Source organism: Arvicanthis niloticus, chromosome 1 (assembly GCF_011762505.2).
Source record: "Arvicanthis niloticus isolate mArvNil1 chromosome 1, mArvNil1.pat.X, whole genome shotgun sequence".
Taxonomy (NCBI): Eukaryota; Metazoa; Chordata; class Mammalia; order Rodentia; family Muridae; genus Arvicanthis; species Arvicanthis niloticus.
The window spans coordinates 59,535,550-59,562,670 of NC_047658.1; the positions used below are offsets into that span (position 1 = coordinate 59,535,550).

Consider the following 27,121-nt stretch of genomic DNA (forward strand, 5'->3'; position numbering starts at 1 on the left):
GCTAGGGTAGATCAGTGAGATAGGATGGGTCCAAGACACTCCAAGAGTCTTATTCTGGCTTCAAGTAATTCCAACCATAACATTATAGATTATCTAAACCTAATAAGATAATTTGTTTAATGATTGCCTTAGAACACATTTATTCTGACATAACCTGGGCACCGTGATGGGGATACAAGAAATAAAGGCCCTGTCCTCATGAAATTGTAGTCTAGCATCAGAGAGCATCAGCAATGGAGTATGCAAATGGGATGCAGAGAGAAGCAATGAGAATTGTTTAGGAGGGCCCGGGAGGGTTGGACTTATGGAGACAATGGGGAGGATATTCGGATGTTCCTATGAGACATTCTAGTGATGGCACCACCTCACTGTGGTCCCCAAACTGAGGAGCCCAAGCCAGACACTCCCTTCCTCATTCTCAACAATGTAAACACTTTAATCTTGTTTCATTGGATCGGGACGATTGTTTCTCAAAAGTATTGTTTTTCCATATGAGAAAGCACATCTGAAGTCCTTTTAAAAGTCTGAGGACTGGGAAAGTGACAAATCGAAACCAAGAGAGCATTTGACACTTACATTCTTGATACACACAGAGAGAAAGCATTCTGTGGAGCCAACTTACACTTTTGCATCAAGCCTGGCAGGGCAGATGGCAGTGAATGTCTTAGTTACATTTCTATTATTGATTTAAAAAACATACACTGACAAGAAACAGATTATTGGAGGGAGAAAAAGGTTTATTCAGCTTACAATTCCAGGCTTCAGTCCACCATAGCACAGTGGCAGGGACTTTAAGTAGTCCGTGTAGTCAAGAACAGAGAAGAATAATGCGCACAGGCGTGCATGCTTGGTTTGCTCTCTATAAATTCAGGACTCACTGTGTAGAGAATGGTGTCACTATAGATGACTGGGGTTTTTGTTTGTTTCTTTGTTTGTTTTTGTTTTTGTTTTTTTCCACATCAATTAACACTTAGGACAATCCCATTCAAATGTGCCCTCAGGTCAACATAATCTAAATACTTCTTCAGGTAGACTGTCTTCCCAGGTGATTCTTGGTTGGTGTCCATGCATGAGCCCGCCATTTTTATGGCTCACTAAAGCCTGTATATCTCCAGTAAGGTTTGGCCCTGGGACTTTGTGTTTGTTGTGGGCAAAGCTGTCCCAAGTCCCCATAAGAAGATCTGGTGAGTCAACCCTTTATTTGTAGGTGATGATTGAGTGCATGTGGTCAACCGGGTTAGCTTTTTAATAAGGAGCGTGGAGAGTCACAAAAGGAGACTGTTCATCTTTAAAGAGCTGGTCCCTGGGCAGCAAAGCAGCCTCCCTTTCTTTCAGTACACTGCAATCCATGCTCCTGGTTAGAGCCTCTCAGCACCCCTGCTAGAAGCTCTTGTTCTTGTCTCTCAGCAAGTACAATGAACTATAACTCTGACTTAACTCTTCTTTCCTACATAAGCTGGTCAGAATTGATCTTTCCCATCAACCATCGTTTTTGTTTAATCTGCTCTGGCCACAGTGACCTCTGGCTATCTCTTTAATAGTGCACATCTGATCCTGACAGGGGCTTTTACACTCCAATTCACTGAGTCTGGAACACTGCTCCTCTCCAGATTTGCTGCTGCCAGCTCTCAAGTATAGAAAGCCTGTTGGTCCTAGATGATTTAGAATTGGGAGATAATGACAGGGCTTGGAACCCCTTGCTGGTTCACTACTGAAGAGGCTGTAAGTGTTCTAAGATGACTGTGACCCACTAGCAAGAAGGGAAGGAATGATGAGACCACCAGGGGTGGGAGCTAAAGGGAAGCAGCAGATGAGGATTCACCTACAGCGAACTAGATAGAGATGATTCTCCTTTCCTTTTTCATCTGCTTCACCCCAGGCCTCTGAAGGAGCTGGAGACAGAAGAGTGAAATCTTTAAACCACACACAAGGGCTTAAGCTCTAAATTAAAGTGCACTGAGATTTATTTGTGAAAATAAACCAGAGAACTATAAAACCAGTCTGTCGAACTGCAAGGCCAGTCTGTTCCCACACCAATTTTCTGCCCCTGCCCTTTGCCTTCCTCCCACCTAGCTTGGAGTTTATTCCTTTCTCTAGGGAAATACGAGAGTGAAGAATAAGTGTAGCACATTTGCTAGAAATGGGTCAATGTTACCACTGATGTATTCTAGATATATTCTAGCTCCATCAGAAGGATTTTTGTATATGCCTCTATGTGTGTGTGTGTGTGTGTGTGTGTGTGTGTGTTCATTTGAGTGTGCATGTGTGTGCACATGCTTGTGGAGGCCAGAAGTCAACCTTGGGCATCAGTCATTACTAAAGATGCTGTTCACTCTGCTTTTTGAGACACGGTCTCAGCTAGGCTGGCTGGCCAGTCAGGAACCTGCCTATCTTTGCTTACTCGGCACTATGATTAGATGTATGCATGGTCTCACCACTTGGGATTGAACTCAAGGTCCCCAGGCTTGGTCTCATTTACTGAGGTATTCCTCCAGCACCTAAGCGCCTACCAAGAGGTCATCGAAATGCTCCTATCTAATGTGAGGACCTTAGAATTCTAATGCAGACAAAGAAGGAATGTAGCTAGAACCACAGGAATGCCTGAGCTGAGGACTTCAGGGGAATGAACCCCAAGTGGTTCTAGGTTAGCACTGCTCACAGTCCACATTCTATCTAGTGCCTCAAGAATTTAACAGCCAGACTGGCTGTTCTGGTAAGCCTTAATTTTCAACTTGACACACAGCCTAGAGTCTTCTGAGAGGAGAAGTCTCAGTCAAGAAATTACCTATTTCAGATTGGTCTGTAGGCATGTCTGCAGTTGTCTTGATAATGAATGTGGAGGGCCCAGCCCACTATGGGCAGCACTATTCTCACACAGATGGTCTTGAACTCTATAAGAAAGACAGCTAAACACAAACCTCTGAGAAAGCTAGAAGGTAGTGTTCCTCCATGTTTTCTGCAGTATCTTCTTGGCTATATGCTAGTTCCCTGTTGGAGGTAGTTCTGTATGGAATGGCAAGCAGTCCTGCCTTTAGGTTCCTGCCTCAAGTTCCTGCCCTGACTTCCCTCAGTGATGGATGGAGACCTTGATATGCAAGCCAAATAATTCCTTTCTTCCCCTAAGCTGCAGTTGGATAAAGTGCTTTGGTACCAGGATTAAACTAGAACAATGAGCAAACATGCTAGTTTGTCTAGGGCATGTGAAATGTGCCTCAGCATTAGCACACTGTATCCCCTTCCAGTCAGCCTCAGAACAACTGGATGAGAGACAGTTCTTATGAACATCCATACTTTGATGGGGACCACTTAAAAATATCATTGAAATGGTTCATGGAAAAAAATGAAGGAAAAGTGCAGATGTGAGCAGTAGCGTATGCCAGGTAGATGAAGAATCAAATCTAGTGCAGGGATTGTCCGCTGGCATCCTTGGTCCAGGGCCCTCACTAGTCCTGGGTGAGGTGCTGAGGAGGGCAGACTGAATTCCTGTCATTAGTCTGTGTGCCTATATGCACATCATTCGTCTCTTCAACACATTCTAGGTTGAAAATGTTGTAAGGGTTCAGAAAGATCACCATGGAAGTATGTGTATATGTGTATGATGTGTGCATGTGTTTGCACACATGTATATACATGTATGTGTATATGTGCCAGTGAATGTGCATAAATAGGTAAAAAAAATTAATGTCAGGTATCTTTCTCTGTACTTCATACTGTATTTATTGTGATAAGATCTTTGCTGAATCTGGAGCTTGTTTATTCTGGATAGTCTAGCTAGCCTGTTCCAAGAATCTACTGTCTTTATTTTCCTAGGTCTGGGATTGTAGGCTTCCCAGCTTTTTTGGGGGGTCCTGGGGATCTGAACTCCGGTCTTTACACTTGCACAAAACATACTTTGTACTCTGAGCCATCTCCCTAACTCTACTATGACACTTTAACACCACAGTTTATCACTAATGAAAAGGTGAACATATTGATGTAATTCAAATTATTCTTTTACCATTTCATGCATATGGTTCTATTCTCTAGTACATTGCATCAACTTGTAAGGTAAGAACTGATATTATTTTGATTTGTTCCACTCTCTAACTTTATTTTTAAAAACCCAAAATTTAAAACTCAAGGGGATTCATAAAAGAAATATCTACTTTCAAAGTCCCTCCAACGCCACCTTCCCCCGCACTGCACCTCTTGCACCCATGTACAAAAGCAAATAAAACTCCCAAGTACCAGACATAGAAATGGACATTCCTCTTCTTCCTCAAGTTGGATGAGATTTCTGCTAGATTGCAAAGCAATGCACTGGAACTCAGTGGATTCCCACCTGCCCTGCTGAGTCCCTTCACTATGCCTTACACACTTAAATGATACAAAGGACGCCTGCAGCACAGTCTCCACGGCCTTACTAGAATTATTCTTCATAAAGCTCAAGAAACACAGACCACTGGAAGAATGTTTAATTGACAGTGTTAAATTTGAAAGTTCTCCAAGCCACAATGTAAGCTAAAATTACCCAGCATGCAACACCTCAAACATCGACCTCCTATTGCTTGTCTCCTCACTGATAGAATTAGGTTAAGAGTCACAAGATGAAACTACAAAAATAAGTTAGTGATTTCTTTTTATGCTGTAATTCTGTTCACCCAGCATTTACTAGAATATATGATTCTCATTAGTTTTTGCATTCTCTTCCGTTGTTTGAATTATTTTATGTAGTGTGTCCGTGTGTGTATGTCTGTGAGCATGTGTCTCTATGAATGTGTGTATGTCTGTGCATGTGTGTGTGTATGTGTGTGTCTGTGAGCATGTGTGTGTGTGTGTGTGTGTGTGTGTGTTGCCAGAGGAGGACATCCAATGTTCTGCTCTATTATTCTCTGCCTTATTCCTCTGAAGCAAAGTCTCTCTCTAAACTTGGAGCTGGCCCAGAAGCCATCAAGAATCATCAATCCTCCTATCTTTGTCCCTGATAGTGCTGAAAGTGTGTGTGTGTGTGTGTGTGTGTGTGTGTGTGTGTGTGTGTGTGTGTGTGTGTGTGTGTGTGTTGCAATTTTTATGGAGTGCAGGGGAAATGAATCTTGGCCCATATGCATTCTCAGCAAACATTCTTCACTACTTAGCCATCTCCCAGCCCTCTGATTTTTAAATTACATTTGTTTATTTATGGGGAACGCATTGACGTGCCACTGTGCATCTGTGGAGATCAGAGGTCAACTTGTGGGAGTCAGGTTTCCTCTTCCACGTGTGGGTCCCATGAATTGAACTCAGGCTGTCAGTCTTGGCAGCAAATACCCTTGCCTGCTGGGCCATCTCACCCACCATCTTCTGTTGTTTTTCTGACTGCTGTGTCTGGTTATATGTGCCTAGAGCCTAGACCACTCCCGCAAGAGACCCCATTTTGAATCTGGGAAAATAAAGCTATACTGGTTTTTCCTTAAAGCAACCCCAAACATTTAAAAAAAAAAAAAAAAACTATAAAATAAGTGCAGTGAGAGAGAAAAGTTTACAAACTAAACAAATGTAAAGCTCTTTGGAAACATTGAAAAACTAGACAGAATAATTCTGGATTATGCTGTGTGGTTATGCTAGGCTTCAAACAAGTGGTTATTCCCCTGTGACATCTATGGAGCAGTGCATTCGTTGTTCTCTGGAATTTAACTCATTTCAAATTACTCATCCACATGATAAACAGTGCGATCACTGCGCCTCACTGCGGGGAGAAAATCTAAGAATTGTTTTTCTTGTAGCCACAACTGCTAGCTGGGAAGCATTTCAGCCTGTTCTAATTAGGCTTCACTTATTGTCTTTCAAGAAACTGTTAGCTTCAGATATTTGAATAAAATCTTGTGAAGGGGAGGGATTGGTCTAAATGGTCTTCCCTACTCTGGTGTGGTAGTAAGGTTGCAGAACTGTATAGAGACTTCCCACAAAAGCAGAGCAGCAGTTTGTAGAAGAGAAAGTTTTATTTTCAAAACTAAAGGCAGAGTGGGAATTCTGTGCACTGTAAGATACAGTTTTATATGTGTGTCAATATAGCCAATAAATTATTGTTTCTCTTCAAGGACTACTATGTAAATGTTTGGATCCAAAACATTATACTTGCCCATTGAAGGTTTTGCTATCATCATCTGGAAGCATTATAACTACACATTACAAAAATATCAATATATGACTCTCAGAAGAAAACATACATATACAAACATAAGAATTCATATTCCCCATATGTTACATATTTGATTATAAACCTCTGAAGCAAGTTTGAATAAGACAAAAATCAGAATTCTTAAAAAAAAACTGAAAGTTTACCTTACTTGCCAAATGTTCCCTATTACCCCAAACATCAATATTTTTAAGTCTCTATGCAAAAGTATGCTTTCAGACTGCTTAAATGCTATAACGCACACAACAGTTTTAAAATAATATAGCCAATAGTTTCGCCATTTGAAGAATATTAGGTAAAAGCTACTATGTGACACACACCAGAAGAGTCAATGATAAAAAGCTAGCTCTCCTACAATGAGTGCAAAAAGACCATCGGTGCTGGCAAGAAGATGCATGTCACCCTTCCCTGCAATCCAGGTAGTTTCCTTTAATCCAATAGCAAATCTGGGCGTATTTAAGAGGCGTGATTCTAACTGCCACATTGAAATCCTGTGGAGAGCCATTCATATCCACCCACTGGTGCCCTGAAAAGATGCCAATAATTTTTCTCTCCCATTTCTGCTGTGGTCTCTTCCACATCCTCACATAGACCCCTGAACCACTGGCCCCGGGCTGGGCATCGCACTGCTGATAAAGAAGATCGTAGGTCTCATCTTTGACATCACAGAAGCGGTACACTAAATTGCCGGGCCGGTCATTGTCATAACCAGAGAAGTGGATCCTGCCCCCGGGAAGCTGCTTCGCCGGAGGACTCACACCAATCTTCATGAACTTTCTTTTGTGGGGTTTCTTGAGTTCCAGAAGGGCGTAGTCATAATCCATGCCGATGTCATTGGCGTTGCCCTTGATCCACCCCTTGGGCACATGGGTGCGTTTCACCCGGATCCACTGAAATTTCATCTTATCTGGTATGGCTGAGCTCGAGCTGTTGTCCCCTCTGGCACCATCTTTATACCTGGGCTTCAGAAAGCCCACTCGGAGTTTCTGTGTCCCTTTCACATAGGTTTTCCCATCGTGTATGCAGTGGGCAGCAGTGAGGACGTGCTTCTCTGCCACCAGGGTGCCGGTGCAGCCAGTAGACAACTTCACTGATGTTGAGAAAGGATAGTTGAGCAGGAAGTCCTTCCCGAAAATGCTAAACCTGCCATCATAGCCATAAATCTGCCTCTTCCTGCGAGATTTTCCTGTGGCGTCCGGGTCTCTGCCTCGTGCCCTGCCTTCACCGTTGCTGAGGATGTAAATGCCCACCTGAGTCTCTGTGCGGCTGCCATTGGCATAAAGGGTCTCATAGGAAAGATACTGCTTGGCTTCTTCGTAGGTGGGCAGTGGTGTTCCCTTGTGACACTGGGGTCCACATGAGGAGGACACCTCCAATTTCGCTTTGGCATCAAAGTCTGGCTTAGCTAAGTTGAGGGTAGACTGAGGCAAGACTACGGGGAGGCGGTAAGCCGGCCATGTGGGTTTCCACGGACCGTTGTAGGGACTCACCTGCATGAACACACAGAGCAGGACAAGAAGGATGAAGAGCCCTGGGATTCCAGCCATGCTGAGTGCTGCTGTAGAAACAAAGACAAGAAGTCAGGAGGACAAAATCTATACAGCTCATTTCCTGCAGCCTGGCGATGCACAGCAGCACGCTGGTCATGTTTCTAAGACTGGCAACATTCCTCGGGTTCCCAGCGAGAGAATTCCTCAGGTAATGCTCTCACTTACATGCAAGGACTTGCTTGACCTTGCGCTCCTTCCCACACCTCAGCCCCAAATGAAGTTGGTTTTATTTTTTTTTTCCCTTCATGCTTAAGAAGTAAAGACCATGGGACGTTACAGGGCCACATCTAGAAAAGTTACCACTATTCTGTGAACATATGGCCAGCTCTCATTTTAATGAGATTTTGAATGTTCTTTTTACTTGATTATATATACCTTGTCCTCTCCTGTCTAGCTACCCACCCTACCTACTCACCCTGGCCTTTTTCCTTCTTTCTTATCTTATTCTAGTATAATAACTTCTTACATAATTTTCTGGGCAACACGCTCATTTAGATAGCAAATCTAAATCAGACACTTTACTGGGCACAAAGGCATCTGGGAGGGGTGGAGTCATATCTTATCATTCCTACATGATGTATGCATGCATCTGGGAGATGACATGAGAATTTTGCAGATTTTTACTTTGAATTTGGAAAAAAATATGTTAGGCATTGCCTTTGATCCAACCTTCAGTGACTTGGGTGCATTTCACCTGATGCATTGAAATTTTATATTTTAGGGCATGGCTGAAACAGCTGTTGGATCCTGAATAACCATTTTCACAGTTCCATACGAATAATAATTGTAGATGTTTGAATTATGCTGCAAAATAAAGGGACTGTGTCAAAGATATAAAGCTTTAAACACTGCGTCTAATAACTTTATGACTATTACTGTTGGTTATTTATTCAGGTGTCTGAATCTGTGTTTTCAGCTTGTCTAATGCCTTCACCTTGGACCTATGCTAGCGTTTGAAAGAGTCATGGGATGGATGCTTATGTTGCTGGAAAAAATAAATTAATATTGTGATTCAGGAAATATATTTCTTGAATGATGCATGGTGAATTCCAGTGACAGATATGCATAGATGGGGTGGTGGCTCAGACAAAGGGTACAAAATTAGGTGCAGAAAGTAAGGGGAGCAGGACCGGTGTTCCAATGAGGGGAGGTGTTAAGTTGAAAGGGCATTAGATACATTAGGAGACAGAGAAGGGGACACTCAGAAGGAGCAACATGCAAGAACACGGGGGTGGGGGGGGTGGGCGACAGTGTGAGCCAGCTCAGGAATTACATTCAGCTCAGCAGGGGTTGACAGAGATGGGAGAGGAGGCAGGTAACAACCGTGTTGTGGAGCACTGTGTGTACTAAATGCAAGAGTACAAATTTTATCCTGAAAGATGAATTTAAAGCCCTGATCAATCATCCCTGGAGAAAAGCAATTATAAAGAGGGTTGGAAGTGCTTTCATCATTGCTTAAGCATCAGTGGGCTCTGACTGGTTCCAAATCTTCTGGTTCAGCTGACTCAGTAGGTAGGGTAATTCATTCACAATCAGGCATCCCAGAGTGAAGGGGGCGGGGGTATTTCTCAAGAGTCCAGCTAAGGGAACAAAGCCGTGACAAGAGGAAACAGTGATTTCTTTATTTTTACTCCCTTTCTCTTGTAAAGGACAGATATATTGGCAACTTCTTGTGCTTGCTTTATATAAAGCAGAAAACTCTATTGATCTGACCTAACCTTCTTGAGTAAACCAGGCCACATCCCTAATACCCATCCCTTCTGCTATCTCTTTTGCCCCATTGCCTTGAACTCTACTTCTGCTATGAATAATAGGAATGGAGAAATGAAGACATGATCCTTAAAAAAATTTATTTCCTCAGTATTTCCTAAGTCCTCAAAATTCTACTTCTCTCCATATTTCTAAATAAGAAAGATTTTGGGTGTTTGGGGAATACTTAGCTACTTGGGAGTGGAAAAACCTTAAGCTGTTTTCTTATGTCTGTGAAATCATGGAGTAAATGGACATGTGCAAATGTGTATTTGTATGTGATTGTTGGGCACAATAACATCAGACTAATGCTTCAAAGTGACCAGGGAAGGTGTGCTGATGCTAACAGAGTCCAGCCTGCAATGGAGCGTTAAGCCATGTAGTGATGATAACACTTTGGGAGATCTGTGGAGCATGGTCTCAGCCTGACTATACCAGTTACTGGCTCATCTCTTGAGCTCATCTTTGGTGTGAACAACCTTTGCTCTACAGAATTCCTGCTTTGACTAGCCACTCCACTGACACCAGCATCCCTGTCAAATGGGATCTACTAAAGAAATCAGGTGTCTCCCTCAAAGACTGCAACATAACTATCCTCTCTTTGCTTGACTAATGTGGAAAACGGTAATTCTGTTATGCACAATGCACTTAGTTTTATTTTATCTTGTCTTAAGGAGACACAGAATCCAGAGGCCCAAGTGGTCAAGTGTCCCTGTTTTTAAAACCTGTGTGGAGGAGAGTAGAATATGAGACAGGACTACATTTATCATAAGACACATTTAATACTTTCAGTAGACAAGAACAACAGTGTTAAGATATGCTAATATCAGAACGAGAAACTATGAGTTCCAAATCTGAAATAAGTACATAATTGGATAGAGTCTGAGTTATCAACTGGACCAAACTTGTACTGCTGTCTATAGCTTTATCCATCTATTTAAAAATGAAACAGTTTGTTGACAAGGGTGTCAGGAAAGAGAATGTCAGGAAAACTCAGAAACCACTGCAAACACATTTTTAAAAATCCAACTAGGAACTTTGCTTTAATGAACTAATCCTCCTCTCAGGCAAAATTAAACCATCTTTCCAAATGCTTTGCCTGTACAGCAAATCCCTATTTATTTAAAGAATACTTTCTAAGGTCCCAATGTACACCCCATTTCACAAGTGCCAACACGCCATCCCACTTAGTCTGTGTTTAAAAAAAGAAGTAACATCTTTAGAAACTAGTCAAGTGAGCTGTACGCCATGGACAGGTACCCAGTTTTCCATGGATTGTGGGTGCTGGGTAGTCAGTCAGCTTGGCTCTTGTCCTGATAGCCTCTCAGTATAGATGGTCAAATTTACTCCTTGGCAAAATAGTAGATGACAAGATGCCAAGAACTTTGAAGATCACTTACAAATGAAAGAATGCTAAAGGGTCTCCTAAATGATAGGCTATTACCAATTCAGATTGCTAACAACTTACGTTCTGATCATGTTGCCAGGAGTCAGGGAGAAGCTGGCCATCTATGGGAAACACTGTTATCCACTTAAGGAAAAACACAGCTTTCTTTGTATAAGATCAAATTTGGGGGTACTTTGGAAGTATTATTTTCTCTTAGCTAGAAACAAGGCTTAGAAATTCCCAGTGATGTTGAACTGTATTCATTGATGTGATGAGACAATCTTTATTCAACATTTTCCTTAAGGTTTCTATGAGCCTCTGAAAGTTAAAACTTTAATCCAAACATAGAAAGGGATGTAGACTTCAAGAAACAAGTGCAGATCATTTTTTTCCAAATTGATTGGGAATATATGGTGAGCCATTGAGACATAAAGCTAAATGTGAAGTCCTCATGTGGACTTAAACTGGCATCTGGTTATTAAAGTTATAAGCACCCAAAGTAATTTTCTCTGTCATCCTATTTAAAGTGATTTATACATAGACATTCAGGGACATAAACAGATGGAACATACACAATTTTAATCTCTTAGCCAGAAACATGATACATGTCAGACTTAACTTTAAATCCTCTAATGTTTAAAAGTGGATCAACTTGTTCTTGTAGAGCTGTTTGGAAAACCAACATCTTTTTAAAGAAATGGAGATTCCCAAACCTTATCTTCCTTATAGCTAAATCTGGATGAAAAAAAAAAAGTGTTAGTTCTATCACATTCCCTTTCTAGGCATGAACCTTTGCAGGCAGGATTCAGGTCCTCATACACATAAATTATTTTCTAAGCTTTCCGACTAAATGTTTTTTTTTTTTTTTTTATGAAGTACTACACTTAATGGCAAAGCAAAATGAAAAAGCAAGGTGAGCAGTTAGTTTTCACCATGCTTAGTCATACGGAAACTGCATTGGTTTTCCAGCGCTGGCTATCTGACTCACAAGAAGACTACACACTCCCTGTCCAGGTTGCAAATATTAGCCTCCGTCTAGCTATCTAGTGCGTCAAAATATTTACACTTCATAAACATACTTCATAAGCCCAATAATAGACTTATGGTAGAGGGAATTTTCACATTATCAGGTGTGCCAAAGACAATCAATAATCTTTCTGGGGACTGGGGACTGGGAACTGGGGACTGGGAACTGGGGACTGGGGACTGGGGACTGGGGACTGGGGACTGGGGACTGGGGTCTGGAGTACTGAGATTGTCTTTTGTGATTCTCTACAGGGCAGTCTTCAAAACTGCCAACAACTCGGCTATCTTCAAGAGGGGCAATGTTTGAAAGAATGATTTAACTTCTATAAGTAAACAATTGCTACAAGAGAACATCTAATTTTTCAGACATCCATTCTCTATTATACAAAGTATGGTTTCCTGTGACCACAATAAATGGTAAGAAAGTACACGAAGGTGCTCATTCTAGACACCAGTTGAAAGAGTGACAAAGGGTCCTCCATGAAATCTGTAGCCAGGAATACTGAACAATGAGGCTTTGCTAATTCCCAAAGCAAATGCTTGTGACTGAACAAAGCTCTGTGAATACACCGAAGCTAGGCTTGCTCTCATTTTCCAGAGTCACATAACCCATTAAAGCAAAACAGACCTAATCACAGGATAGCTTAAGAATGATGGTCTTGTAGGGAAACAGGAGGGGACTTAAGAAGCCCGACAACTCAAGCAGGATCTCATGGTCACACCGAGCTTTTAACTTCTCTATCAGGTTTTAGGCAAAATGAGCCATCCTAGTAATCCCAAGACAACCTAGCAGCAGAGCAAGAACGGAGTGCATAAAGCTGTCAATGGTGAGACCATGAGAAACAAAATCCCTGGAGTCATTCGGAATTATGCATGAATAATGCCTGGTGCATTTGCTCCTGAAGCATCCATGGGAGGGGCGCTCAAGAGAACCTGAGACTATTGACACTGTAGATCTGGGCCAACAATGTCCTCAGACACACTAATAGGCACTTTGGCACTTAGGCTACAGGCAGAAAAATACACCTACATTCACTGTCTACCTGAATAGTCATCAATGAGACAGAAATGAGATTCTTGCACTCTTGAAACAATGTCTAACAATATCCTGATATTAATTTGCAATAGGGATTTTGGCAAAAGCTAACTTCAACTATAAATCAAACTCTTCCCACAGAGCTTGATGAGGCAATTTTAGTATTGGCCTATCTGTTCCTAAAGGGTTCTCTAGGACCCCTCAAGTTCACTTTCAATATCTGGGAGAAGCAATTTCTATACTAACCAGGATACTGAATAATCTAGAGCTTCCATATGCCACGGGCTGTTTCTAAATTCTCATGGATGTCATGAAATGGACAATAAAACAAACGGGATTTTAATCAGAGGCTTTATTCAAGAGATGCTTTGAGGGAGGTGGGAGGAAGAACCAGCCTCATTTCAGGAGAGGGTAGTATTGCTCCATCTAGGCAAATCTTCCTCTCTTAAAAGTTCTAGGGCAGGAAAAATCTTTTCTTTCAGTTAACAATTTATGATAAATGGCTACATGCTGAAGAAATATTTGCTTCCAACAACTGTTGATAGCCCAGGCAGCATTTTTCTAGGTTTAGCAAGCTGTCGTCACCCAGCACGGAGCCTGTTCCCAACCTGTGTTTGCTGACTTTTTCTTACTTGTTAAGGTGTGTTCATAATCACGTGTCAGGTTAAAAATTAATGCTCAGAGCGTGACGGAGTCAGATACAGTAGGTACAAAACTCAAGGAAAGCAAATGGTAGAGGTTACGGTGTGTGTGTTCGTGGGGGAGAGCCTACCCTGACCACTCCGGGAGCAACTTGCCAGACACAGCTCCACTTGACCCCTACATAGCCAGCACCTTGCATCCAAGACAGCACTTTCAAAGCTTTCTTTCCCCATCCACTTTACAAGTGACACTGGGTGAATCCAAATGACTCACAGAGCGCGTGTCCCGGGAAGAGGCTCTTTCGGACTCTCGTCCTAAACCCAGAGTCTGTGCGGAGGCCATGGCGAACTCTCCGGTGTCCCCGGCAGTCCGCAGCCACCCCACCCCACGCGCACCCGACCCTTTGTCCTGTTCCAGCCTACGCCTGGGTTCCCTGGATCCAGCCGGAGACGCCAGGTCCCCGCCCTGCACTCACCCGCGTGGAGCAGCCCGCCGGGGCCGCGGCCGTGCGCCGCTCAGACAGGTGTGGGCGCCCGGAGGACGCGCGCGGCTCCCATGCCTGCTCCGCAGAGGGGCCGAGTGCGAGCCAGCGGTCCAGCAGCGCCCGCCGCACCGGGTCCGCCCCACACCCCCTCCTCTTCTCCTCCCGGGCCCTCCCGCCCCGCCCCCGGGCGCGAGCGGCGCAGCCCGCCCGCCCGCCGTCGCCTCCCCTTCCCCTCGCCGCCTGCCTCCAGCCAGCGTCACCCAGCCATTCAGAGATCCTGGACCCTCCGGCCCGTGCAGGTGGGTCTCCGCAGAGCTTCACCACCTGTGGGTCCCCGACTCCATGACCCTGCACCGGCTCTGACGGACGGATCCTACCAGTGACTCTTGCATCCTCGCGCTCTCGACAACACACACCGAGTTCTAGGGGTCTGCCTGCCAGGAGTCCGCTAAAGCGATGCTCCGGCATGGGCGGCTCCATCCAATCCTCCAGTCCTCCAGCACCCCGGGTGCACGGAGCGCCCCTAGGCAGATTTGCGAAGTTAAATTCAACCTTGTGAGCTTCTCACCGGTGCACATTCTGCGCGCCTTAAATAGTGACGATCGAGCTCTTTCCCACCTTAGTTCCCGCCTCAAGCGCTTCTAGGGTACTGCAGTTAGTAATCCAGAGGCAGGCTACCAAGGTTGCGGACCCTGCAGTTCAGCCTCTCGCATGCTGAGTCCCAGAGCACAGCAAGGAATTGAGGACTTGGCAGCTTCCCAGGGGTTGGCTGGTGACGCCCCTGGCCTGGTCTTTATTAGGGCACCAGGGCACCAGCTGGTGGAGCCACCTCCTAGCTCATGGTGCCTGCTTCCCTAAATCACTGAAGACATCCACACCTGGGGGTCTTCTCCAAGTCAGCCTGGTGACCTCATTATTTAAATATCCAATGCTAGAGACTTGGTAGTGTCTCGCCCACACATCCATGTCTGTGAACCAACCTTTCCTGCAGGTCATAAAGATGAAAGGGTGGTGCTGTGGACTTCCCCTAAGGACGGGAGGATTGGAGAGGCCAAATCTAGCTAGACATCAGACAGCTCCTGAACAGTAGGACAAGATTTTGCAGAGAGGTCGTTTTTTTTTTTTTTTTTTTCTCCTGTCAATCCCAGAGTAGCCTTCCTTTTTCCTGTCAAAGCCTGCCCTTAGAAAGGGAGGGCCTGACATCCTATTCCACACCAAGATGTTAATGACATGCCCAGTGAGCTAGTGTTTGCTTTGCCTTTAAATAAGTAAGCCCTGAACATATTGTTGAGTAGTGTTTCTCAAACATAAAGGAAGCTAGTATTGTCCACCACGTTAAAGGCAAACCCTTCTTAGTTCTCTCCAATCTTAACTTACTTACATTTTCTTTTTAAACACTCCATTTATGTGAGTGTCTACATAAAGCTAGTTAAACCTTTGAACAACTCAAGAGTAAAACTGAAACTGATTGAATACAAAAATTATCTTCCAGAACACTATCATTTAAGTTAATACTTCTTCCTCAACTATTGATGGAATATGGCTATTGCCAGAGGGGTTCTCTTCAGTCCTCCACAGTGCTTCCACTCCTGTGGTAAGTGCCATGTCCTTAAGGCATGAGTCTCTCACTTCTGTTCTTGTTCTCCCCAGCTCTCTTATTAACATAACAATGAAAGTGGTAAGCCCACTTATAGGCTTGGGAGGTATGGCCTTGCCTCAGGAAGTGTGTCATTGGGGGTGGGCTTTGAGGTTTCAGAGTCTGGCACCATTCCCAGTTAACCTTTCCTGTTTTGTGCTTGAGATTTAAGGTATGATCTCTCAGCCCCCTGCTTGCCATGCCTTGCCATTGTGGACTCTAACCCTCTCAAACCGTAAGCTGAAATAAACTCTTCTCTAAGTTGCCTTGGCTACGCAGTTATTATCACAGCAATAGAACCGTAATACTGATGGTTATCTCAATGATCCAGAATATGCTTATATTGATTCTTTGAAACCACACAAGTAAAACAAATTGAATTACGGGTCTCTGAGGGTTTATAGCTCTCAATGGAGCGATATGCATGAACTTGGAACTCTTTATGACTAAACCAACTAAAACCTAGTGCAGTTAAAGAGGCTGTAGAAATGACAAAGGCAAGAGAATTATTACCAAAGAAAAACCCAGATAAACCCTCCAGCTTCATTTGCTATTAGTTAAGTAAATAACTACTCACTTTATAGGCCACTCGGCCATAGGATATGTTGTTAGCTGCCTATCAGCTTTAATATTGGAGCTCCTTTGATGTGTGGGCTAATGAAATTATTGGCTTCGTTGCCTTACAGGAATATGAAGGCACCTAGCCTAAACTGAGGGAGGGCCAACATGGAATGAAAGACTTGCTCCCTCTGTTTTTATATTGTGTCTATCTTCAACCTTAGACTTGTAGGCTTCTCACCACTACATATAAACACATGGAGCATTCAGAACTATTTTGTCTAAGACTATAGTACAGGGTTATCTTGGCCTGTGGAGTTGATATGAGTTTCTTTTCCCTTGTACTTTCTCACAAGCTCAAGTCCTCTAGTCTAGTCATCATTAGGCTCAGATCAAACCATGGGAGCAGGGCATTAGGGCAAGAGGACGGCACCAGCCACAGCATGGACTTGCCATTCTTGGTTGAAGCATTTTAAGTCCTAAGCCCAGCAGTGATGCCATATATCTTTAATCTTAGCATTCCAGAGCAGAGGCAGGAGGATCTATGAGTTTGAGGCCAGCCTGGTCTATAAAGTGAGTTCCATAACAGCCAGGGCTCCACAGAGAGACCCTGTTTCCAAAACAACAACAACAACACAACAACAACAACAAAAAAAACCAAATCTTTTGACTAATGCATAACTTTTAAATGTCTTCTCCATTCTTTCCCCAAATGAATAAAAGCTTGTTGTGTTCCCTGTTGAGTGGAGCCTCCTGATCATCTCCTCTGTTCTCTCATTAAAGGAGCTTTGCCTATCTTATGTCTATGTGGCATAGTGTCAGTGCTGCTGTTTCTATGTCCAAGGGTCCCACAGCTGGGTGTGGGCACCGAGCCAGGACCTGCTCCTTACTAGCACTTTGCCTTTTGTCCTAACCTTTCTCTGCCTCAGTAGCCTCTTCTATCCAACCACGGCTGCTGGGGACATTTTAAAGGTTGACTGGATAAGTACACAGAAACTGCTTTAGAATAGTTCTTTATGTCCAGGAAACAGGTAAGAAACTGCTGCGGTTAATCCACTGCAAAAGGACAGTGTTTTGATGCCTTCTCTTACAGCACGACCTCAGCCCATTTTTTGACATTTATTGCTTTTTTTCTTAATAGTTGTAGTTTTCAAAGTAGAGCCACAAAGAACAAATATTACTTCCATCAATCATAAAGAAAAACGTGGGCACAGAAGGGCCTCAGAACATTCCCCTCTCTCAGCCATTTCCAGGTGTTATTGTCTTCTCTCCAAACAGCTAACAAACAAACAAACAGGCGTTCTCAGAACAGATGGGTGTACAGAGTTTTCAATGTTTCCTAGGTTTGTTATAGGTAAATACCTTGGCCCTTAGGTCATCTGTGTAATGGCCATATGGACAGTAACATGATGGATTTGTATTGTACTTTGACCTTTGAGAGAACTGTGCTGTGTCAACAGCAGGTGTTCCTGTGCCACACATAGATGTCTGCTTTTTTGTTTTCCTTACTTGTCCATCTTCCCCCCAGGGGGAAAGGACCCCAGCCCCCTCACTGCCTTGTCAAACCTTTTTATGTGTACCACAGTTGAGGAGTTAAAAGTGAGCTCAGAGTGAGGCCTGCAAGGTTACTGTCTGTCCACTCTGTTGGAAATTTCTGGGGCTGTGCAAATAAATGCCCCTGACCCCTTTGGTGCAGGATATTAAAAGCTATGGACATGGAACAAAATATGACACAAGGAAAAGAGAAATATAGTCTAGGTCAAAGAACAAACATGAGTAGAAAATGTGAGAGAATCATTGCTTCTTGTTATGCCAGGTCTAAAGGCTTCCCTGAGGTTATGGGATTTGAATTGAAGCTCAAAAGGTAAAGGCCCAGGAGTTTCATTTATTGCCTTTTCTCACTTTGAATTGCTGGAGATTGGATAGAGCAGCTTGCTCACACTGGCTTAAAGCTTTACCACTGGGATACACCCCCAGATTCTGGGCAAGGTTTTAATATCCATCATCTTACAGGGTCTGTAGAACCACACTGCCATATGACAAGAAGAAGATTTCCACTGTATAAATGAGAAATCTGCAAGGATGGAGAGAGCGGAGCTAGGACTCAGCTGTAAAGATTATGGGTGCATTCCTTACGAATTATGCTTGGTGGTGTGGAGTATATTTTATTGCATGTAATCTTCAAGATAAACAGAAAAGGAGAGATATGTTAGTCTGTCATATGATCTGCAAAGGAGCACCACACACTGGATAATTTATAATGAACAGAAACTTATTTGGCTCACGAGTCTAGTGGCTGAGAAATCTAAGATGGAAGTGTCTGTGCTAATAAAATAAGTCACGGGGGCGTCATGTCGTGATACAAGAACAAAAATGACTGGCTCACTTTCATGCCAAATGCAACTTCACAATAAAAATCCTATTCCTTCCATAATATTAATTTACTTCGTGAGGTGTCTACCTCATAATGGTCCCACTAATTATACTGAGAATTCAGGGACTACAATTTTCTCCATTTTGCAGGCAGGACACTGAGGTTAGAGTGTTTCGTTAGGATCCTGAGCTCTGCTCTAGTAGACAGCACGGCTGAGGCTCCTTGCTGGCCTGTCTCATACCTTAGCTGAGAGTCTGTACCGCCCTGGGGACTCTCCTGTTCTAGTGTTTCTGATAAGAAGCCGAGCCAGCCACAGCTGTCCTTCCAACTTCCACTGTCCTCTCGAGAGCACCTGCTACCTTTCTCCAGTTGTGCAGGTGCTGATCAGACTTGTTAAGTGGCCTCACATCAGCCAATGATATGGAACCAAGTGATAACTGGAGACTGGACCCAACACCAGCTCTAAACTGTGACACTTAATTTAGGGCTTATTTTATAGGAGGCCAAGATCCATACACAGCTTCAGCAAGCTAGTCAGTTTGGAAGTTATCAATCGGATTACTTCCGAGGAGATCTATTTCCTTGCTAAAGCACTCTACAGTATACGTATATATTGAAATATCACACATTACGGACAAACACGGATATTGTTTATGTTTTAAAGCCACATTTAAACATCATTGAAATAATCATTTCCATGTGCTTTCTTACGACTTTGGTGATTTTCACAACGTGGTATGTGGAGCTCATGGTTTGCTCAGTAAGTGTACGTTGTCAGCTCTACATAGTGAATGAGAAAAAGGTTAGAGTGACAGATATGGGAGCAGGTGGGGGAGGGAGGCTGAAACCTATCTGAGCCATAAAGGAGGTGTGCCCCCAGGTAAAACACCTTGCTTGGACTTTGTTCGCTTACTGTCCTTGCTTTCTCACCTGCAGTCAGAACTCCTGGTGATGCCTTCTTAGGGTCTGAGTCTGACACTGAGGAGTGGGGAGGAAAGCACATTCTTTTTTTTTTTTTTTTTTTTTAATTTTTAGGCCTCCATAGGGTTTACTATGGAAATGTAAGCCATGGAAGAATGTGGAGCTCTAGAGTAGGGCTGGCAAGTTAGAATTAATTGGTTTGTTGGGTAACATTAGTAAAGGGTGTGACCCTCTGTGCTTCAATTTTCTTATCTGTGCTCAGGGCTCACCAAGGATGTCATAAATACACAGCACTCAGCATTAAATAAGTTCTGAATTTCTATCAGCTGTCGTTATTAATAGTGATCATTATTATTGTTATTAGAGTGTTCATTAAAAGATTTTAAAGTTGCTGAATGTGTGAACCAAATGCTATCAGTGTTTAATCCAAAATTCTAAGAATAAACTAATTCAAGTTGCTATTCAGTCCTCAGACGTTTTTACTAGTGTGGTTTATAAGTAAGAATGCTTCTTTTAGTGTTGAATTTAGGAAAAAATTACAGTTTTAAGTTTTCCATTCGTGCTTCTTCCTTTAATCTTCTCTAAGACATCACCAATTTAGCCAACAAACACCAGTTAAACTACTAATACTGATAGGCTTTTATACTTATATTTATTAGTGTCTTAAGGGAAGAAATTTATTTTTCTTCTTATAATGTTATATTTAAAACCTTATGTTGTTAATAAAAAGAGCACAACAGATTCCATAAATAAATAAATAAATAAATAAATAAATAAAAACTAACAAGGTGAACCTAAAAATCTTCACATCTAATCAAAGGAAATATATTAAAACTTTTTTAAAATCCTAGTTTTGTTAGAGATTATGCACAACAAGCATTTGAAAATAAATGCCATCATCTTACTGATACAAATATGAGAAGGTATGAAATATAAATGTAACATATGCCTAATATTAAATATTATTAGATCTTCACAGTGACACCTGGTGGGACTCAGTGGCAGAAGCTACACAACAAGGGAGAGTCTTACTCTCTCACCCTGCTGTGAAGACCAGATCCAGCTACAACTGCCAGAAAGGAAAACAGACTCCGGGTGCTGGCGATTTCCTATATACTGTCGGCATTCTTCTAAAATGAAAAATAAGAAACCTTTCAAAACAACTATGTGTTTCTCATTTTCTTTGGTCAAATTTGAAAAGTCTCCAGAGGCTAACACTGGGTTTCTCTGGTGTTCCTTAACTCTATAAAGAGTTGAATCATCAAGAACAAAAGAGAAATCAAAGATTTTTTTACATTACAAAAAAATTCTCTCAAATTAGAAAACTTTTTTTTTTTTAGAAATCGTTTTGTTTTTAATTTCTGGTTATATTTATCCACAAATACTGGCGTCTTTTTTCTCTTACAAGAAGCTTTTATGTGGTTGAATATGGAGTCTAGATGCCTGAGTTCAGTGTCTTTCATGAGACAGCTTTTCTGTCTGGCAAATCCTACTCACCCTTCAAGCTCAGACATCGACTCATGTCTGAAGGCTTCCAAACCCTAAGGCGCTGGGTGTTTAAGATCATTCTTTGCTCTCAGGGAACTATATGAAAAGAGTGTCTTCTGGACATGTGCATTTGCATGTTGAAGTTCAAGTGTCTCAGAGCCCCCCACCCCACCCCACCCCACCCCACCCCACCCCACCCCACCCCACCCCACCCCACCCCACCCCACCCCACCCCAGTGAGCAGGAAATCCATCTTGTTTTCCTCTGTAGTCTGTAGTCTCTTCCACCACAGTGGAGCCAAGAGCTCCTTGTAAAGGCTCAATCAATTTGTATATAAACAATTACTAAATGAATTAAGACATAACATTTTAATTAGCTAAAAGTATTAGATCTAAAAGAATTTGAATGGCTAGCCATGACGAGCAGGACTTACTGACATCTGTGAAGTTTCACCACCGAGTTCTAGTATTGTACAATATATAAATAAGTCCAAACCTCTATTTCAATTCTGATCACCACTGTTTGCTTCTAAGTCATATCCAAGTGATAAAATCAACTTCATTTTCTATGTGGTTGCATTCTAAATGCCATTTGTCTATGACTTGAGGCATTCCAATGAAGTCTTGAGAACATTTCTAAGGAGGCTGTGAATTTGGGTGCCCGATTCTGTTCTGAAGTGCTCTTCCAGGAAGACCCACATAGAATCCTATTAGAAAAGTATGTACTTTCTAAATATTACCCCCCATATTTCTTGTGTGTGTTAACAGATTATCTTTGAAAGTAAAGGTTAATTCACTGTGCTTATTAGTATCCTAAATGCTCTGAGAAGTTCTGAATAAATTAATCTTGCTCAGTTTATTTATTAGAAGGTACTCAATCTTACTTGATTGGGCAATTTTTAATGTTTTTCAGTATGATAGTAATGTTTTATAGGCTAATAAGGTTCTAAAGAAAAAAATTTGGGAAACACCATTTTTAAGTGTACTCTACTTATGAGACTAAGCCACTTCCAGTCTAAGATGTGACCAGAACTTTTGCCCCTTCTGTTTCTGCTCATATTTGAAACACTATTCCAAATCCTGTGTTGATGTTCTAACCACTTTTTGAAAGCTTGACACAATGTTCATTCTCTAGAAAATATTGCCTATCAGCCTATGATTTCCTGTAGTGATTTTCTACAACTTTCTCATGGCTTTTAAATTTCTTTTATTATTATTTTACCTTCCCATTTCCCTGCTATTAAATACTGGGTTTACATCTAAAATTTGCATCTCTGCTGCACATTATTTTAATTGGGCATATCAGTCAGGAACTCAGCAGAAACACAATTTATCCTAGAAAGGCTCAAATGAAGAGACTCTAACAAAATATCATCTGGTAGAGGTAAGAAGAGGATTGAGGGGTGAAATAAGAGCCAACCAGAATGCTATGTTTTCATTAGGCTGGGCATTAGGGAGAAGGGACAAAATGTCAGGTGAGCATGCTTACTAGAGAGGGGAGCCTGCCTGAAATTATTGCCAAGTCCACAGAGAGGGGCAGCTTCAGGGAGAAATTTTTCCCCAAGAAAGAAGGGACGGACATAGAAGAGGTGCCCAACGAAGCTCTTTCATTCTCAGATATCTTGGATCTACCAACATGAGCTTGCAAGGAGGTCAGACCAGCGGCCTCTAATGCATAGAGCCAGGGACACTGAATGGTGGATAGCATATGGGAGAGATGCCATCTGAGTACCTGTCACATTAAGAGTCAAACCAGGTTATGACCAGTTCCTACCTCACAGGGCTATATTGAGTAAATTAGCAAACACATAAAAAACATTAACGTATTGAATAATGACTGATTCTCCATTTTAGCTACTCACTATTCTCATTGTTACAAAAACTTCTATGAATAATTATTATCTAAAAGCTAACAGAGGGAGACATCATGTCTCACTGTTCACCCTTGTATACTCAGCACAGAGATAAATGATTAGTGTCACTGGTGATAGGGGCCACAGAGCAAGGGGGCAGGGAGACATTTTAAAGAGATGGAGCAGGGAATGTTTAGCTGTTTGGTCTGAAGTCTGTAGTCAATCTGACCTTGGTATAGACAGCAACAAAATGAACTTGGGACTGTCCCTGCCCTTCTTAGACGGTCAGAGGCCTCTGGGGTTTCCTTTGTGACTGGAGGTAAGGGTTGCTGAGAGGCCAGCTCGCTCTGAGCACCCAGAGCCATGACAGGAAGTAGTGTCCATGAGTTACACTTTTAGTCTTCCATACCAATTCTACCAGCATCACTGTTTACCCCTGGGTTGAATTTTGTGTGCATATTTACACACAAGGGACCAGGCTCCTCTGCAGCGTTTTTTGAAGATTGCTGTTGATTGTTGATCTTCCTCCTGCTGCTTCCCAGCGTCCTCTCTGCCCCTCCCTACCCCTCAGCTGCCTTCTTGCTTTCCTTTACTGAGCACATCCTTCGAAACCTCATTTCCCCCTTTGCAGTCCTTTTCCTACTTTCAGGGCCAATAACCACAACTACTCTCATATATATTTATATGCTTACATTATATATAATATGTAATGCCATACATCTATGAAAAGTATTAAAAGCTAGGAGCCACATATGAGAGAGAATATGCATTATATTTCCGAGTCTGAGTTCCCCTCTCTTAATATAATCATTTCCAGAACCTTCCATTTTCCTGAAAGTTTTATAATTTCATTTTCTTTCTCCACAGATATATAAAATTTCATTGTTTACATGTACCACACATCCATTATCAATTCATTATCTGATGATGGACATCTGAACCGGTTCCATTCCTTAGTCATTGTGAATAGACACGTAACCATATGTTGTTAGAGTCTCTGAAGTTAAGAGTCTTTCTGGTGCACGCCCAGGAGTGATGTAGCTAGGTCCCATTTTGAAAGTGTGTTAAAGGTGGCCCACCAGAGACTAAGAGGAGAGTTTCTATCTCCAGAAGCGATGTATTTCTTGCTCGGAGAAGTAAGCTGCTTTATTTCAAACCGCCAGTACCTGGTTCCTGTTGCCCTGGGCCCTTAGATTAGGAAAATTGCAGGAGTAATCAGCAGTGTTATTTTCATGTCAAAGCCCCGTAGAACACTGGAAGAGCTGTTCTCCAGGCTCACCAGCAGGCCTGCGAGAGGCCCTTTTGGGGCTGTGGCCCTGGTTCAGGGGGAAGCTCCTTCCTGGGAGCCGGGAACTTACCATAGGAAGGCAGGCAGGCAGGGCACTCCTGCAGCTCTGTCCCTGGGCTCCGGGAGGGTGTCAGTTCTGAGAATTCTCTCATAAGGCAGAGTCATTGAAGGTCACCTTGCCAGAAGATTCTAGTACTGACACCAGCAGCTGCAGGTAGGAACTTTCTTCAAGGAGGAGTGACTTTCTTATCCGGGTTTCCAGTATACTAAAATTAGTGAGGGCATTTATCTCCTAGAATCAGTGAGATCTGGAAGTAGTTACTCACATTACTGTCCTTGCCCGCCGGGAAATCACGAAGTAAACCACAACTCTAAACATGTAACTCCATGGTCACTGTGGGTGCAAGCCTCCTGCTTCCCTGGTGGCCTGCATCCTGGGTTCTCTTGCTTTTCCTTCAATAATCAAGCATTTTGTTTCTTTTCTCAAGGCTGGCTGGAGCACAGGTTGAACAACTGCGCATGCTCAGAGTGAGGCATCCTCTACAGAAAAGCAGTAGGCTCCTCTGCCAGAGAGAGAGAGAGAGAGAGAGAGAGAGAGAGAGAGAGAGAGAGAGAGAGAGAGAGAGAGAGAGAGAGAGAGAGAGAGAGAGAGCCGGCAGCTGGGGTTTTGTGGCTTATGATGATAGTAAAAATGAGTTCTTGGAGGAGGAAGGGTTATAGGAGACACAGGGTTCAAGGACACCACAAGAAAACTCACAGCATCAATTAAGCTGGCTGATAGGACCTCACAGAGACTGATCTGCCCACCAGGGAATCTGCATAGAACTAACCTAGGCCCACTGTAATGTTGCAGTTGTGTATCTTGGTCTTCATATGGGACTCCAACCCTGGGAGCAGGGACTGACTCTGACTCTGTTGCCTGCCTTTGGGACCCTTTTTTTCCATGCTTCATCTAGCCTTTATCGGAGAGGAGGTGCTTTTCTTACTGCAACTGGTTATACCGGGCTGGTTGATACTCATGGGAAGCCTGCTCCTTTCTGATGAGAAAGGAGAAACAGATGGAGGGTGGAGAGAGGAGTTGGGCAGAGGGATAGAAGGGGGAGAGGAGAAACTGCAGTCAGGATGTAAAAATGTGTGTGTGTGTGTATGAATATACATGTACACACACAGCCACACAGCCACACAGCCACACACACACACACACACACACACACACACACATATATATATATATATGTATATATATATATATATATATATATATATATATATATATATATATATATTAATGTGGTACCATCCTTGGTGATAGGATTTTTTTCTTTTATGTAAAAATGAAATTCACTTGGCTTCAATACAGAAAGACTGTGAAGTTTAAAGTATATAAGCTACTTTGATAGCATCACTGTGTACAATGGCTTCTTTTAGCCAAGCTATCATTCTCTGCAGTTTTAGTTATTCATAGTTCGCTAAAGTCTGAAAATGTGACATGCAAATCATAGAAATAAGCAACATTCACATTTTAAATTGCTCACTATTTTAGCGTAATCTGATGAAATCTTGTGCTGAGCCATTCCACAGTCTCTGGGACACGCATCATTTCATTGTCCAATGTATCCATGCCCATATGTGCTCCCAATCCCCAAATCACTGAATATCACCTCAGTTATCAGGGCAACGGTTTCAGGATCTTAGCAGTTGCATTCAAGTAAGCCGTATTTAATTAATAACCATTGCAACAAATGAATAATAATGGTCTGGTACCAGAGTGAACTGGTAATTTAGATACAACAAAGAGAAGTTGTAAAACACTCCCCTTAAATGAAAAGGTGAACATACAAAAAGATAGTTTGAGAGAAAGTGAGACCCCTATTCATATAAATTGTTGTTATAACTGAACTATTTTATTATTAACTTTTATTATTCTCTTTCTGTGTCTAATTCATAAAACAAAATTTATTATAGGCGTGTACATACAGTAAAAAAGAGAGAGTGTATGTATACAAGGGATTTGGCAGTATCTGGTTTTCCTGGCATTTACTGGGTGTCTTGGAATTCATCCTGAAAGGATAAGGAGCTCTGACTGTTCTAAACAGATCATTGGCGAAGTCAGATTATCTAAATAGCCTGTTTTTCAAGACAAGAGATGGCAGCTCTTCTCCCCACCCCTTCCATCTTCTTTATAATGCAGTAAAATTGCACTACTAAATCCTTAAAAACCTTTCTGCAGGAAAATTAAAAACAAATAAATGACAAGTCTTTGATTTGCTAGACTATTCTTTGAAGAATTCACTGCTGACTTCAAGGCAAATTCTCATCTTCGTAGCAGCCCTCCAACCCCACCTCCAATCTAGAGTTTTATTATCAGAGCCTTTTATTCCCTGCCCAGCCCTGCCCAATGATCTCTGAGCTTTAGGGAAATGAAGTTCATTCAGAGGTTTGTAGTTTTGATCTAAGAATTTACCTTTGATTTACCCAATTCCTCTCTGACAAGAGGAGAAAGGATGAGGGAACCAATAAAAATTGTTTTTTGTAAAGTTATGGTCTAAAGAGTACTTTGCAAAAGTGTTTGTAGTGTCGATATACTTGGAATGCCAATGAAGGGCATTTATAATCCACTATGCGCCACGTGGTTCTTACTCCCTGCTGCAGTTGCCAGACACCCTGAACATGATCAAACTCATACCCTTTGTATTGTGAAGAATCTCAAACCCCAAAACAGTAAGATCCCCAACTTGGAGTGTTAGAAAGGAGACTGAGACGCACGAATCTCTACCCCAAATATATATATCATAGTTCCATGCTGTTTCTGTTGTAATGCCTCTTGCACACAAGGGACTTAATGGCCTAGCAGTAATGTAAAAATAAATTATCTTTCATATCAAGAAATTCAAGAACAGGGTGACTCCAGGTGAAGGGAACGCTGGTCTTTGTTTTTGCTTTCCTGGACTTGTCTCTCATCTGTCTTGGCTCTAC

General features: G+C 42.4%; 1 protein-coding gene across 7 annotated transcripts; it reads right to left on the reverse strand.

Moving 5' to 3' along the window:
- Positions 1 to 5,938: 5,938 nt before the first annotated feature.
- On the reverse strand, positions 5,939 to 24,388 carry Prss23 (serine protease 23). Of its 7 annotated transcripts, none has more exons than XM_076937672.1 (2): positions 24,216 to 24,388; positions 5,939 to 7,712 (listed from the first exon to the last, which is right to left on the reverse strand). In XM_076937672.1, exons 1-2 carry the CDS (start codon positions 24,295 to 24,297, stop codon positions 6,553 to 6,555), a joined length of 1,242 nt encoding a protein of 413 aa, XP_076793787.1. In that variant the 5' UTR covers positions 24,298 to 24,388; the 3' UTR covers positions 5,939 to 6,552. The 7 variants fall into 7 exon arrangements, with proteins under 7 accessions (XP_076793787.1, XP_034358563.1, XP_076793799.1 ...); XM_034502672.2 differs by lacking the exon at positions 24,216 to 24,388 and adding an exon at positions 14,647 to 14,774; XM_076937684.1 differs by lacking the exon at positions 24,216 to 24,388 and adding an exon at positions 14,647 to 14,762 and having other exon boundaries at positions 5,939 to 7,709.
- Positions 24,389 to 27,121: the final 2,733 nt, after the last annotated feature.